General features: G+C 42.4%; 1 protein-coding gene across 2 annotated transcripts in view; it reads left to right on the forward strand.

Annotated features, from left to right (window-relative positions):
- Positions 1-13,127: 13,127 nt before the first annotated feature.
- The window catches only part of LOC115129725 (nck-associated protein 5-like), a 164,973-nt gene continuing 164,356 nt past the window's right edge, over positions 13,128-13,744 (forward strand). For both annotated transcript variants that reach the window (XM_029660386.2, XM_029660389.1), the window contains exon 1: positions 13,128-13,292. In XM_029660386.2, the coding sequence (XP_029516246.1) occupies positions 13,222-13,292 (71 nt within the window). In that variant the 5' untranslated portion in view covers positions 13,128-13,221. The remainder of the gene's footprint in view (positions 13,293-13,744) is intronic.

Consider the following 13,744-nt stretch of genomic DNA (forward strand, 5'->3'; position numbering starts at 1 on the left):
TCATAGGAAAATAAAACAGACAAAAATGCCTTGTCCTCACCCCAGCTGCCAGTCTCACAGGGCAAACATGGCATAATGGCGCAGGGAGCTGAGGTTCAGTCGCAGGGGGCGCACACACACTTCCCTCCACCCTGCCCTACCCTTCATCTGCACCCACCCTAGCCTACTCCATGCACATTCACAAGGGCATAACATAGTCTTTCTGGGGGCCTCTCATCATGCCACGCCAGCGGCCCTCCTTTGTGTTGGCCCAGCGCTCTGAGGAAATGATAAAGTACAAGGAGTGGGTGTGTATTTGTGGCGGGAACTGGTCCGTTTTTTTGACGGCCATTTGCCATTAGTGGAAGAAGAGGTAGGGCCTTGGCTGGGAGCCCGGCTGTGGTGTGGTGGTGTTGGCTGCATACAAACCATCGACGGTGAACACAAGCACATTTGTTTAGGCCTCCTCCCCCCTCACCTCAGGCAGCCTTGGGAGGAACAGTTGACAATTCCTAACCACACTAGCCTGAACTGGATACTCATCCACACGCTGGGGATAGACAAGGCCGGTTGGGGACAGGAAGAAGAAAGGAAACTTACCTGAAGACTGGACAAAAGAGGCAATATAAAACATTTTTAAAGTATGTTGACTTTTACTGTTGATTTGTTGATTATGATGTAGTTTCAAAAACAAATGCATGACTTATCACTCCGAATGACAATGGACTGTCTCTAAAAATAAATCAGGGAGGCTAGAGTAGTATAGCTCGGGAATGTTTTTAGTCCACATTTTGTGCCTTGGTTCACCGTCATCTCTGTTCATCTCCTGAGAAGCAAGAGTTGCTAGAATCAGTGAGCTTAACATTTCAAGATGTGGACCATTTATTTATCTGTAGATTCCCTTTGTAGCTCATGAATGTTGATGGCCATATAAAGGGCCTCTCTTCAAGCTTCTGATGTGAAAAGGGACATTTCTTTATTCCCAGTGGGACTGCAAATAACATGGCTTGGACATTCCAACATGTCATTGTAGCATGGGGCGATGCATGAATCCACTTAGTGTTCCTCTGAGCAAAAACATTTCAGTAGACACAGAATGTCCCAAATGGAACCCTTATCCCTGTATTGCAGTACTTTGAACCAGAGGCGTGTATATTTCTATATTTATTTATTTTTTAAATCTGTTCTTGTCTATTCATTTTCTGTATTATGTCATGTTTTATGCTTCGTGTGAACCCCAGGAAGAGTAGCTTCTGCTTTCGCAACAGCTAATAGGGATTCAAATTTTAAAAACGGGTCAAAAGCAGTGCACTATGAAGGGAATAGGGTTGCCGTTTGGGATGCACTCAGAGACTGTCTCGACACTGAGCACGTTTCAGCAGACAGACTGCCTCGACACTCCCCAGTCATCTCACTACACTGGGAGCTACACTGTCTTAGAACCGTGCTTCAGTTCCAGCTAACATTTTTGGTTGGATTTGCATTGGATAGTAGAGTTCCCTTCATTATCACATTCTCCTTTTATAATGTTTTGTGGTGTTGTCGAAACAGTTTTACCTTTACATGTATAGGACACACAATAGCATTGAGTTTGCTTGTTTTAATATTTGTTCTAAGAAGAAACGGAACACATACACTTTTACCATTAACCAGATGTCTGGATAATTAAAAGTCATATTTATCTCAGTGTTGGTATGGAAGCTGTAGGACTGACTGCTTTATGGCCAAGCAGATTTAACTCCCAGATGCAGCTGGGAATTCCGAAGGATAGTGTTCTGGTTAACTATGGGAATTCTCTAACAATATCTTTCACAGAGACTTGGCCAACTCTTCATCTTTATGAATTCCAGACATTGGATTGTGTATTATTGTATCAAGATATAGATTTGCCATTCCATTCCATCACGTAATACGTTATGGCAGAAAGGAGAATGGAAATATCTTTCAAACACGAATCTGTCTGAGAGTGTTTGAGAAGAGCTTTGGTTGTTTCAGTATGGTACACTATAGTATGCATTTGCTGCAGGCTAAAATTTTGTAGCCTATAGCTCACCCCATGAACCAGCTCCAACCTCTCGCTAATCATCAGTGCAAAGATTTACAGGAAGGAGGAATGTCTGGTGAAAGCTGGTCACACTGAAAACGATGAAAAGTAGATATGTCATCATCATGACAATGATGACATGTAACGATGAGGGTCGGCTAAATGTATGGGTTTCTGACCATAGAAGTCCAACATTGCTCCTCCCCAGTGTCCCAAACTGGTTATTAAATCAACTAAAATGGTATTTGTCACACGCTTTTTTTTTAAACAACAGGTATAGACTAACAGTCGGACCTTCCGAACAATGCAGAGAGAAAAATATAGAAAAATAATAACAAGGAATAAATACACAATGAGTAACGATAATTGGCTATATACACGAGGGAACAGTACTGAGTCGATGTCCAGGGGTACGAGGTAACTGAAGTAAATATGTACATATAGGTCGGGATAAAGGGACTAGGCAATAGGATAGATAACTAACAGTAGAGAGTAAGTGCAAAAAGGCTCAATGTAGATAGTCCGGGTAGCTATTTGGTTAACTATTTAGTAGTCTTGGAGGTAGAAGCGGTTCAGGGTCCTGTTGGTTCCAGATTTGGTGCATCTGTACCGCTTGCCGTGCGGTAGCTGAGAGAAGAGTTTATGACTTTAGATACTGTATGTGAGGTATTGCTCTCTTGCTGGAAAGTTCAGGGTGAAAATCCCTTAGATAGGCCAGATATACATACGTGTTCTATCCTATTTAAAAACCTTGTTAGAAAGCAATTACAGCCAAAGTACTGCTAAGTACACTTTCAAAACAATGGGCGATAGCTCAACATTCAGTTGCTAATAACTATAAATTCATAAATAAGTCAAACTGCAATGGCTCACTTAACTTTGAGTATTTGCCTCATCTTCTTTTGAAGGTCCCCCTCTACTAGAACCTGCATTCCACGTTTAATAGGTTTAGAATGTTCTGGATTTGAAACTGCTGACATTACTCTCTACAATAGTCTCTGTAGTCTTTGCAATAGGCTTTTTATGGCTCACAGGCCTCTACCTATCTTAGCCAATATGACTCAAAGCAGACCAGATATGAAAGACCTTTTGAGAAACATTTTGTTTGTAACATTGTTCACCACATAACACTAGTGTATAATTATGTTGTGAAGAGATATTATTATTTTGTCAATGTTTTGTAGTTCCAAAATATGGTGAATCAGTGGATTTTTAATTTGAATGGTAATTGATGATCTACCTAGCAACTACTTTTCTCTGTTCTGATTGGTTAGATGTTGAGAAGAGGAAGTACTTGAAGTGACATTTCTGTGAATGGAGTCCGTTCATGAGTAAAAGAGAAATCAAAAGAGTAAAGAGTAATCTGTCTCCATCCAGTGTTGTCAACATAGAGAGTCATCAATCCACCTTATGAAGAACCCTCAAACTACATTAGTACAGCCAAAGAGGGGTAATGGTAAGTCTGGCAGTGGCAACCTATTGTCAAGTAGTACAGGCATAACAAAAATAGTGTCTTTGAGATAATATTTTATTACCCCTTTTTCGTGGTATCCAATTGGTAGTTACAGTCTTGTCTCGTCGCTGCAACTCCCGAACGGACTTGGGAGAGGTGAAGGTCAAGAGCCATGCATCGTCCGAAACACAACCCATTCAGGCACTGGCTGTGACAAAGCCTGGACCCAAACTCAGAATCTCTAGTGCCACAGCTAGCACTGCGATGCAGATCCTTAGACCACTGCGCCACAACGGAGGCCCAACTTTTATATAATTTAAAGAAAAAACAGGCTATTTGTCATAAAATGTATCCTGTCATTGGCTCCTTCCCTTCATCCACACTGAATGGAAAAAATGACAGGGCCACATTCAGCAGGACACAATAAAAACGTACAACAAACATGCCTCTGGCACGTAGAACAAGGAATCATGGGAGCTCTATTCATGGTATTTCTATGTGCAATGTTACACAACGTTTGCTTGCCGAACATGGCCCAGGTAAAAATGATAGGGTGGAATCTCGTCATTAGGCTGGTTTTCACCTGGGCCAAAACGTTCCGTTCAGTTTTGCAACTGTTTAGAGTAATGATTACACCCTTGGTCAGTTCTTTCAGATCACTGCATATAAAGGAGAAGAGGAAAGGAATGATCTTTAGAGCTTTTTTCCTCTTCAGTAGAGGGAGGAATTCTTACATCCCTCTACTCCTTGGCAATCGTTTCCTCATTCGCCCTCAAAGGGTCTGACCCTTAAACCCCAACAGTTTAAGGTCTTCCCTCCAATGTATGGGTTCTAGCCATGGGTCAGGCCATATATTTTGTGCATGATTACCTTTTCAGTAGCCTCTCAGGTCCTGCAGCCAGCCACAGTGAAGTGTTAGATGTCTCGAGGAGAGAGATACTCTTTCCAGGTTGAAACTGAGAAATGTCAATACGCTTGATTGACTACCACTACCAATACGCTTGACAGACTACCACATGTATCCAATGAATTAGATTAGATTGAGTAGAATAGATTGAATTTGCATGTTCAAATGTCAGTTCGAAGATAATGGAGTGCGTCTTCACAAGTGGTTTGTGTACTAGCATTTGAGCCAATTGATTACTACTCGTGTTATCCTGATTAGATTTATCTAAGAAGGCTTATCATAGCCTACCAATGTTTTTAACATTATGTAGCATTTGAGGTTTTCCAAATTAAATTCTCAAGGAGGAGACTACACCTCTTCTCACCAGCTGTAGACTACACTCTTATCTGACCAGCTGTAGTCTACACTCTTATCTGACCAGCTGTAGTCTACACTCTTATCTGACCAGCTGTAGACTACACTCTTATCTGACCAGCTGTAGACTACACTCTTATCTGACCAGCTGTAGTCTACACTCTTACCTGACCAGCTGTAGACTACACTCTTATCTGACCAGCTGTAGACTACACTCTTATCTGACCAGCTGTAGACTACACTCTTACCTGACCAGCTGTAGTCTACACTCTTATCTGACCAGCTGTAGACTACACTCTTATCTGACCAGCTGTAGACTACACTCTTATCTGACCAGCTGTAGACTACACTCTTATCTGACCAGCTGTAGACTACACTCTTACCTGACCAGCTGTAGACTACACTCTTATCTGACCAGCTGTAGACTACACTCTTATCTGACCAGCTGTAGTCTACACTCTTATCTGACCAGCTGTAGACTACACTCTTACCTGACCAGCTGTAGTCTACACTTATGTAGTTGCCTTATGATATAAGACCCATTGTAAAGGGACAATCTGGGATACAAACAACAACAAAGCGGTCCCCACGCCAATTTTGGGGGTAAACAACCCAGCCTCGCTTTGACAGACAATGTCACGGGTCTCCTAGACATCTCTTGCCAAACAGCACAGCAATGCAATGAGCTACGAGAGGAGGAATGCGAAAACAGTGTGGAATCTTTTGGAAAATTATTGCATTTGTGGCCATAAGGAATGCAACAGAGGCATTTAGAGAGGCTGAATCGGTGCATTTGTGATCGCCGACTGCGATGACAAACCGTGGGTGACGTGACCCGGTCTGATGGTTTCTGTCAGTGTGCCCCGGGTCTACTTTATTCTGGGTCTGTGGTGAGGAATGCTTAAAGTGTTAAGAAGCTGTGGGGAGCCCCAATGAAAAGCAGACCGGGGTCCTTATTTGGAAATACTTTAGTCTTAAGAGTAGGAGTGCTGATCTAGGATCCCCTCCTTGTCAAAATTGAAACAAATAAATGCTGACCAAAAAGGCAAAACTGATCCTAGATCAGCACTCCTACTCTGAGACAATGAATATGGCTCAAGGGCTTCTATCTAAAGAGTAGGAGTGCTAATCTAGGATCTGTTTTGTCTTTTGGATCATATTGATTACTGTTATATGGACAGGGAGGATCCTGATCCTAGATCAGCACTCCTACTTTTAGATACTTGAGACATACAGCCTTTGGGCCCATATTCAGAAATAGTCTAAGAGTAGCAGTGCTGTCCATAAAATCAAGCTCTTCATGATCTAAAAGGCTAAACTGACCCTAGATCAGCACAACTAAGACTTCTCTTGAGTTTGTGAATAATGGCCCAGACCAGTAGTTTCCAATCAGCATGGTAGTAGAAAAATCTGGTTGGCAGTAAAGCTGTGAGTCATGTGTCTCCCTTTAAATGAGAGAGAAAAAGATAAACACTTTAAACCTTCTGAGAGACTGGGGTCTATGCCAAGCCCAGACGCTTAAGGAATGCAGCTGGGCCTTGCTTGGTTTGCCACAGTTGAAGCCTGAGAGAGAGAGAGACATAGTAACGCTGGCTGGTCAGACAGACTCAAGTCAGCTAACCAACAGAGCTTTTGAGATGGAAGTATAGCACTTGCAAACATAGCTAATGTGTGTGTGTGTGTTGGTTATTCTATCCTTGTGGGGATCTAAAATCCTCAAAAGTCCCCACAAAGACAGTAAAACAAGGAAAATGGAGGACAAACGCTATTTTAAACTTAGGGGTTAGAATTAGGATTAGAGGTTAGTAGTTAGGTTTAAGGTTTGAGTTAGTGTTATGGGTTAAGGTTAGGGTATGGTTAGGGGTTAGGGACAATAGGATTTTGAATGGAAATGAATTGTAGGTCCCCATGAGGTTAGAAGAACATAACCATTGTGTGTTTGTTTATAGGAGTCGGGTAAATGTGGTTGTTTGTGACATGGGCGAGTCTGTGTAAATTGGTGGGCATTTCTTTGTAAAAGCGCCATTAGCAGTAATGGGAAGTTCATAAGAGCACATAAAAATTGGTGTCAAATGAAAGCTATGAATCTATGTAATTATTTTATTAGGGCATATATAAACTAGGCATAAGCAAAGGCTTTCTAGTCAAACAGATGGAAAAGGGGTTTTAGAAAACATGTAGCTGTAACGGCTCTCGTTGGTAGAAGGAAGAGTGGACCAAAGCGTGGAAAGTGTTCATGATACTTTATTCAAAAACACTCAAACAAAAATAACCAACGCAAAAACGAAAGCGCATAGTTCTGTCAGGTACAGACACTAAACAGAAAACAAGATCCCACAAAACCCAAACGGAAAATGACAACTTACTGTATATATGATCCCCAATTAGAGACAACGATAGACAGCTGCCTCTGATTGGGAACCAAACTCGGGCTAAAACAAAGAAATAGAAAACATAGACTTTCCCATCCGAGTCACACCCAGACCTAACTAAACATAGAGAATAAGAAGGATCTCTAAGGTCAGGGCGTGACACTAGCAGAAAAAGTCTTAGGTATTAGACATGCATCAAAACACAATATTGTTGAAGTTAAGACTCCTGCCAACTAATATCTACACTTCGTTTTACAGAAATGATTTGCCTTCTGTAAGTTTAAGAAATATTGCCTAGTGTCTTTCTTGTCATTCTGTTACCAAAAGCCCACACCAAAAGCCTACAGTGCCTTTCAGAAAGTATTCAGATCCCTTGACTTTTTCCACATTTTGTTAGGTTACAGCCTTATTCTAAAATTGATGTAAAAAATGTTTCCCCTCAACAATCTACACACAGTACCCCAAAATGACAAAGCAAAAACTTTGCAAATGTATTAATAATAAAAAACTGAAATGTCACATTTACATATGTATTCAGACCCTTTACTCAGTACTTTGTTGATGCACCTTTGGCAGCGATTACAGCCTCGAGTCTTCTTGGGTATGACATTACAAGCTTGGCACACCTGTATTTGGGGAGTTTTTCCCATTCTTCTCTGCAGATCCTCTCAAACTCTTTCAGGTTGGATGGGGAGCGTTGCGGCACAGCTATTTTCAGGTCTAGCCTCTTTCTATTCTGGTTAGAGACAGTTTGCGCTGTTCTGTGAAGGGAGTAGTACACAGCGTTGTGCGAGATCTTCAGTTTCTTGGCAATTTCTCGCATGGAATAGCCTTCATTTCTCAGAACAAGAATAGACTTTTGAGTTTCAGAAGAAAGGTCTTTGCCTCTGGCCATTTTGAGCCTGTAATCGAACCAACATATGCTGATGCTCCAGATACTCAACTGGTCTAAAGAAGGCCAGTTTTATTGTTTCTTTAATCAGAACAACATTTTTCAGCTGTGCTATTATAAAATACAAAAGGGTTTTCTAATGATCAATTAGCCTTTTAAAATTATAAACTTGGATTAGCTAACAAAACGTGCCATTGGAACACAGGAGTGATGATTGCTGATAATGGCCTCTGTACGTCTATGTAGATTTTCTGTTAAAAAAAATCCAGCTACAATAGTAATTTACAACATTAACAATGTCTACACTGTATTTATGATCAATTTGATGTTATTTTAATGGACAAAACGTTTGCTTTTCTTTCAAAAACAAGGACATTTCTAAGTGACCCCAAACTTTTGAACGATAGTGTATGTCCAGGCTCTGGCTGGGCCACTCAAGGACATTCAGAGACTCCTGCTTTGGTCTGGCTGTGTGTGTAGGGTTGTTGTCCTGTTGGAAGGTGAACCTTCGCTCCAGTCTGAGGTCCTGAGCGCTCTGGAGCAGGTTTTCATCAAGGATCTCTCTGTACTTTTCTCCGTTAATCTTTCCCTCAATCCTGACTAGGCTCCCAGTCACAGCCCTGAAAAACATCCCCAAAGCATGAAGCTTCCACCACCATGCTTCACTATAGGGATGGTGACAGACGTGACGCTTGGCATTCAGGCCAAAGAGTTCAATCTTAATTTCATCAGACTAGAGAATCTTCTTTGTCATGGTCGGAGAGACTTTAGGTGCCTTTTGGAAAACTCCGAGCAGGCTGTCATCTGCCTTTTACTGAGACGTGGCTTCTGTCTGGCCACTCTACCATAAAGGCCTGATTGGTGCAGTGCTGCAGCGATGTTGTCCTTCTGGAAGGTTCTCCCATCTCCACAGAGGAACTCTGGAGCTCTGTCAGAGTGACCATCGGGTTCTAGGTCACCTCCCTGAGCAAGGCCCTTCTCCCATGATTATTCAGTTTGGCCAGGCAGCCAGCTCTAGGAAGAGTCTTGGTGGTTCCAAACTTCTTCTATTTAAGAATGATGGAGGCCACTGTGTTCTTGGGGACCTTCGATGCTGCAGTGTAACGACCGTTGGTGGAAGAAGGTAAGGACCAAGATGCAGCGTAGTAAGTGTTCATCATTATTTTAATAAACTGAACACTAAATACAACAAGGATCAAAAGAAACAACTGAAACAGCTCCGTCAGGTGCAAAACACACTAAACAGAAAATAACTACCCACAAAACCCATGTGGGCAAGAGCTACCTAAGTGTGGTTCTCAATCAGAGACAACGACAGACAGCTGTCCCTGATTGAGAACCATACCCGGCCAAAAACAAAGAAATACAAAAACATGAAAAAAGAACATAAAATGCCCAACCTAGTCACACCCTGGCCTAACCAAAATAGAGAATAAAAAGCCTCTCTATGGCCAGGACGTGACATGCAGGCATTTTTTGGAAACATTCCCCAGATCTGTGTCTTGACACAATCCTGTCTCGGAACTCTACGGACAATCCCTTTGACGTCATGGCTTGGTTTTTGCTCTGACATGCACTGTCAACAGTGGGAGCTTATATAGACAGGTGTGTGCCTTTCCAAATCATGTGCAATCAATTGAATTTACCACAGGTGGACTCCAATCAAGTTGTAGAAACAACTCAAGGATGATCAACGGAAACAGGATGCACCTCAGCTCAATTTCAAGTCTCATAGCAAAGGGTCTGAATACAAAAACCTGTTTTGGCTTTGTTATTATGGGGTATTGTGTGTAGATTGCTGAGGACATTTTTGAATAAGGCTGTAACGTAACCAAATGCGGAAAAAGTCAAGGGGTCTGAATACTTTCCGAAGGCACTGTATCTTAAAGACATTTTCTAATTTTTCTCCCTCATGAGGACGGCGGATAATGAAAGCTCACAGAATGAACAAGTAATCAAATCAAATTAAATCAAATCAAATTTGATTTGTCACATACACATGGTTAGCAGATGTTCGTGAGAGTGTAGCGAAATGCTTGTGCTTCTAGTTCCGACAATGCAGTAATAACCAACAAGTAATCTAGCTAACAATTCCAAAACTACTACCTTATAGACACAAGTGTAAGGGGATAAAGAATATGTACATAAAGATATATGAATGAGTGATGGTACAGAGCGGCATAGGCAAGATATAGTAGATGGTATTGAGTGCAGTATATACATATGAGATGAGTATGTAAACAAAGTGGCATAGTTAAAGTGGCTAGTGATACATGTATTACATAAAGATGCAGTAGATGATATAGAGTACAGTATATACGTATACATATGAGATGAATAATGTAGGGTATGTAAACATTATATTAGGTAGCATTGTTTAAAGTGGCTAGTGATATATTTTACATCATTTCCCATCAATTCCCATTATTAAAGTGGCTGGAGTTGAGTCAGTGTGTTGGCAGCAGCCACTCAATGTTAGTGGTGGCTGTTTAACAGTCTGATGGCCTTGAGATAGAAGCTGTTTTTCAGTCTCTCGGCCCCAGCTTTGATGCACCTGTACTGACCTCGCCTTCTGGATGATAGCGGGGTGAACAGGCAGTGGCTCGGGTGGTTGATGTCCTTGATGATCTTTATGGCCTTCCTGTAACATCGGGTGGTGTAGGTGTCCTGGAGGGCAGGTAGTTTGCCCCTGGTGATGCGTTGTGCAGACCTCACTACCCTCTGGAGAGCCTTACGGTTGAGGGCGGAGCAGTTGCCGTACCAGGCGGTGATACAGCCCGCCAGGATGCTCTCGATTGTGCATCTGTAGAAGTTTGTGAGTGCTTTTGGTGACAAGCCGAATTTCTTCAGCCTCCTGAGGTTGAAGAGGCGCTGCTGCGCCTTCTTCACGATGCTGTCTGTGTGGGTGGACCAATTCAGTTTGTCTTTGATGTGTACGCCGAGGAACTTAAAACTTACTACCCTCTCCACTACTGTTCCATCGATGTGGATAGGGGGGTGTTCCCTCTGGGTCTCGAGCTTGATGACGAGCTTGGAGGGCACTATGGTGTTAAGGTAGAACTAACAATTAGTTATTTGGTTAATGATCGTAATGGGGCATATTTAAGAAAGTTCATATTCCGTTCGGAGTAATTAACACAATGAACACAAAACATATGTATATGTTTTCCCTGTCTGTCATACACATGCTTTTAAAGTGTTGTATTTGTGACACTCATTTGTGTCACGGGTTGATGATCACCTGACATGATGCTGTATTTGACATATTCTCTGATATCCGTTGATGCTGATTGGCATCTGTGGCATGGCGTGATTCTGTTGCTGCTGATGTTGTCTTCCTCACAGCCTCGCGGGCTGGTGTTTACAGAACATTTTGGTACTGTCTGATTAACATGTACCCGAATGTATTTTTACACAGGAACACCGTTTTTGTTGATTTGGCTCAGTACTCCAGCACTTTGGCTCTCGTGTTTGTTTGCGTGTGTGTGTGTGTGTGTAGCAGAGACGTGTTCTCTGCTTGTGTGCTGGGGGTGTCTCCCTGTTGTAAACTTGTAATTTAACCTGAACTGATTTATGGTTGACTATACCTGCGACTGCTCTACTCGTGTGTTCACCTGAAAATCCCCTTTACAATGATTTATTAAGTGATTTAAATTGCTTCATTCCGTTACCAAATCGGTAACAAGATGACAAGAAAAATCCGTAACAGAATGACTGAAACTGAAATGTCTTCAATGGGAATTCATAGTAGTCACGAACCACTGTTGGGTCACCTGCTACGGTCTTCTCTTCCACTGGCATACTGTTAAGTTCAGCTCATAACTGTTTTCTTTCTCTTTCTGTCGCGTGGTGGTCAAAGTAGAGTAAAGTAGAGTAGAGGTCAGTACAACACAGTACTGTACCGTACTGTAATGTAGAGTTTAGTACTGTACAGTAGAGCACACTAGAGTAGAGTACATTATAATTTACTGTATTGTTTTTCCTTTACATTTAACTATCACTGTACTATACTGAACTATGCTCTACTATACTATACTATTCTCTACTCAACTGTGCTGTACTGTGATGTCCAAACTTGTGAAGCAGAAACATCTGTGATTGGTACAGATTCATTTTGGTCTTGTTTGGGGGCGGAGCTCATTAGAATTAATAGCCAGTGTGTAGAATAACACCCAAACATGCAAAGAATAACATCACTGGTTCTACATTTGTGTCTATTCAGGATACATCACCATGAAGAGAATGACATTGATAATCATACATTCCCCAGATCAGGGACCCGTGATGTCATTCTGTTACCGGGTGTTAATCCAAAAACTGTCTCACACAAAAACAATTCTGTGACCAAACTTTACAAACAATTTTCTGTGGAAATTGTTAAAAGTAGTCCTTGTGCACAGAGTTAAGTAAGCAGTTCACTGTTCGTCTACACCTGTTGTTTACGAAGACTGTGACATAAAATTTGATTTGTGTGGTTTCTTTAACATTGCAATAAATCATTTTTTGTTTGGCATACTCTTAGTCTCAGCATCATCCTGTTAGCGTGTAATTAGCGTCTGTCGGAAGGGTTGTAAAGTTGTTTGTTATGTTATGTGCCATTAGCATGTGCATGTGAGTTAGCGTCTGTTACTGTATGTGTGTGTAGGCCCACCTACATGCGTGCATGTGCTTGCCTGTCTGCGTGCAAGTGTGTCTGCGCGCCACAGGAGGTTGGTGGCACCTTAACTGGGGAGAACGGGCTCGTGGTATTGGCTGGAGCAGAATGGCATCCAACACATCAAACACATGGTTTCTATGTGTTTGATTGCCATTCCATTCGCTCCGTTCCAGCCATTATTAGGAGCCGTCCTCCCCTCAGCAGCCTCCACTGGTGCGCTCGTGTGGTCTCGCCCGCTTATGTGCATGCGCGTGCGTGCGTGCGTGTGAGTGTGTGTGGCAAGCCGGGGTGTGAATCCTGCAGCGACAGATCCCTTGGCTCCTGACAGTTAGTTAATAAACACTGATCTGTCAACAGCTGCACATGATGTAATGTGGAACTTCTTCTCACCCACACCACCCCCTCCTCCGTCCCTCGTTACGAGGGTGTTTGCAGAGCACCAGTCTGGCAAGCCAGAGTGAGTGTGTGTTCGCTCAGTGCCTCCGCTGCTATTTCTACTCCTCACTGGGAATTTACCAAAGGAGCATGTTTCCAGCCACCTTCAAAGGGAATTCCATGTTACAATGTCTGACGTAGACTCATCAGAGGCTGCTGCCAACCTGTTGAGTGAAGCAGAAGATTTGCCAGGCAAGACGTAAGTTATAGATGCATGCTCGTTGTCTGACACAGACACACAAGGCCATGGGTAACTGCTCAAACTTGCTTTCTAAGAGTTGTCTCAGGGCAATATGGTGAGACTCAGTAAGAATATGGTGAGACTCAGTAAGAATATGTGAGACTCAGTAAGAATATGTGAGACTCAGTAAGAATATGTGAGACTCAGTAAGAATATGTGAGACTCAGTAAGAATAGGGACAGTTCATTGCGTTAAAACTCAAGGCTGTTTCTCAGACTGTCAAATGTGTATCTGTCTGTGTGTGTGTGTGTGTGTGTGTGTGTGTGTGTGTGTGTGTGTGTGTGTGTGTGTGTGTGTGTGTGTGTGTGTGTGTGTGTGTGTGTGTGTGAGAGAGAGAGAGAGAGAGAGAGAGGCTGTGTGAGAGAGAGAGAGAGAGAGAGAGAGAGAGAGAGATGCAAACCGGTCAGGAT

The sequence above is a fragment of the Oncorhynchus nerka genome, linkage group LG5, assembly GCF_034236695.1.
Source record: "Oncorhynchus nerka isolate Pitt River linkage group LG5, Oner_Uvic_2.0, whole genome shotgun sequence".
Classification (NCBI taxonomy): domain Eukaryota; kingdom Metazoa; phylum Chordata; class Actinopteri; order Salmoniformes; family Salmonidae; genus Oncorhynchus; species Oncorhynchus nerka.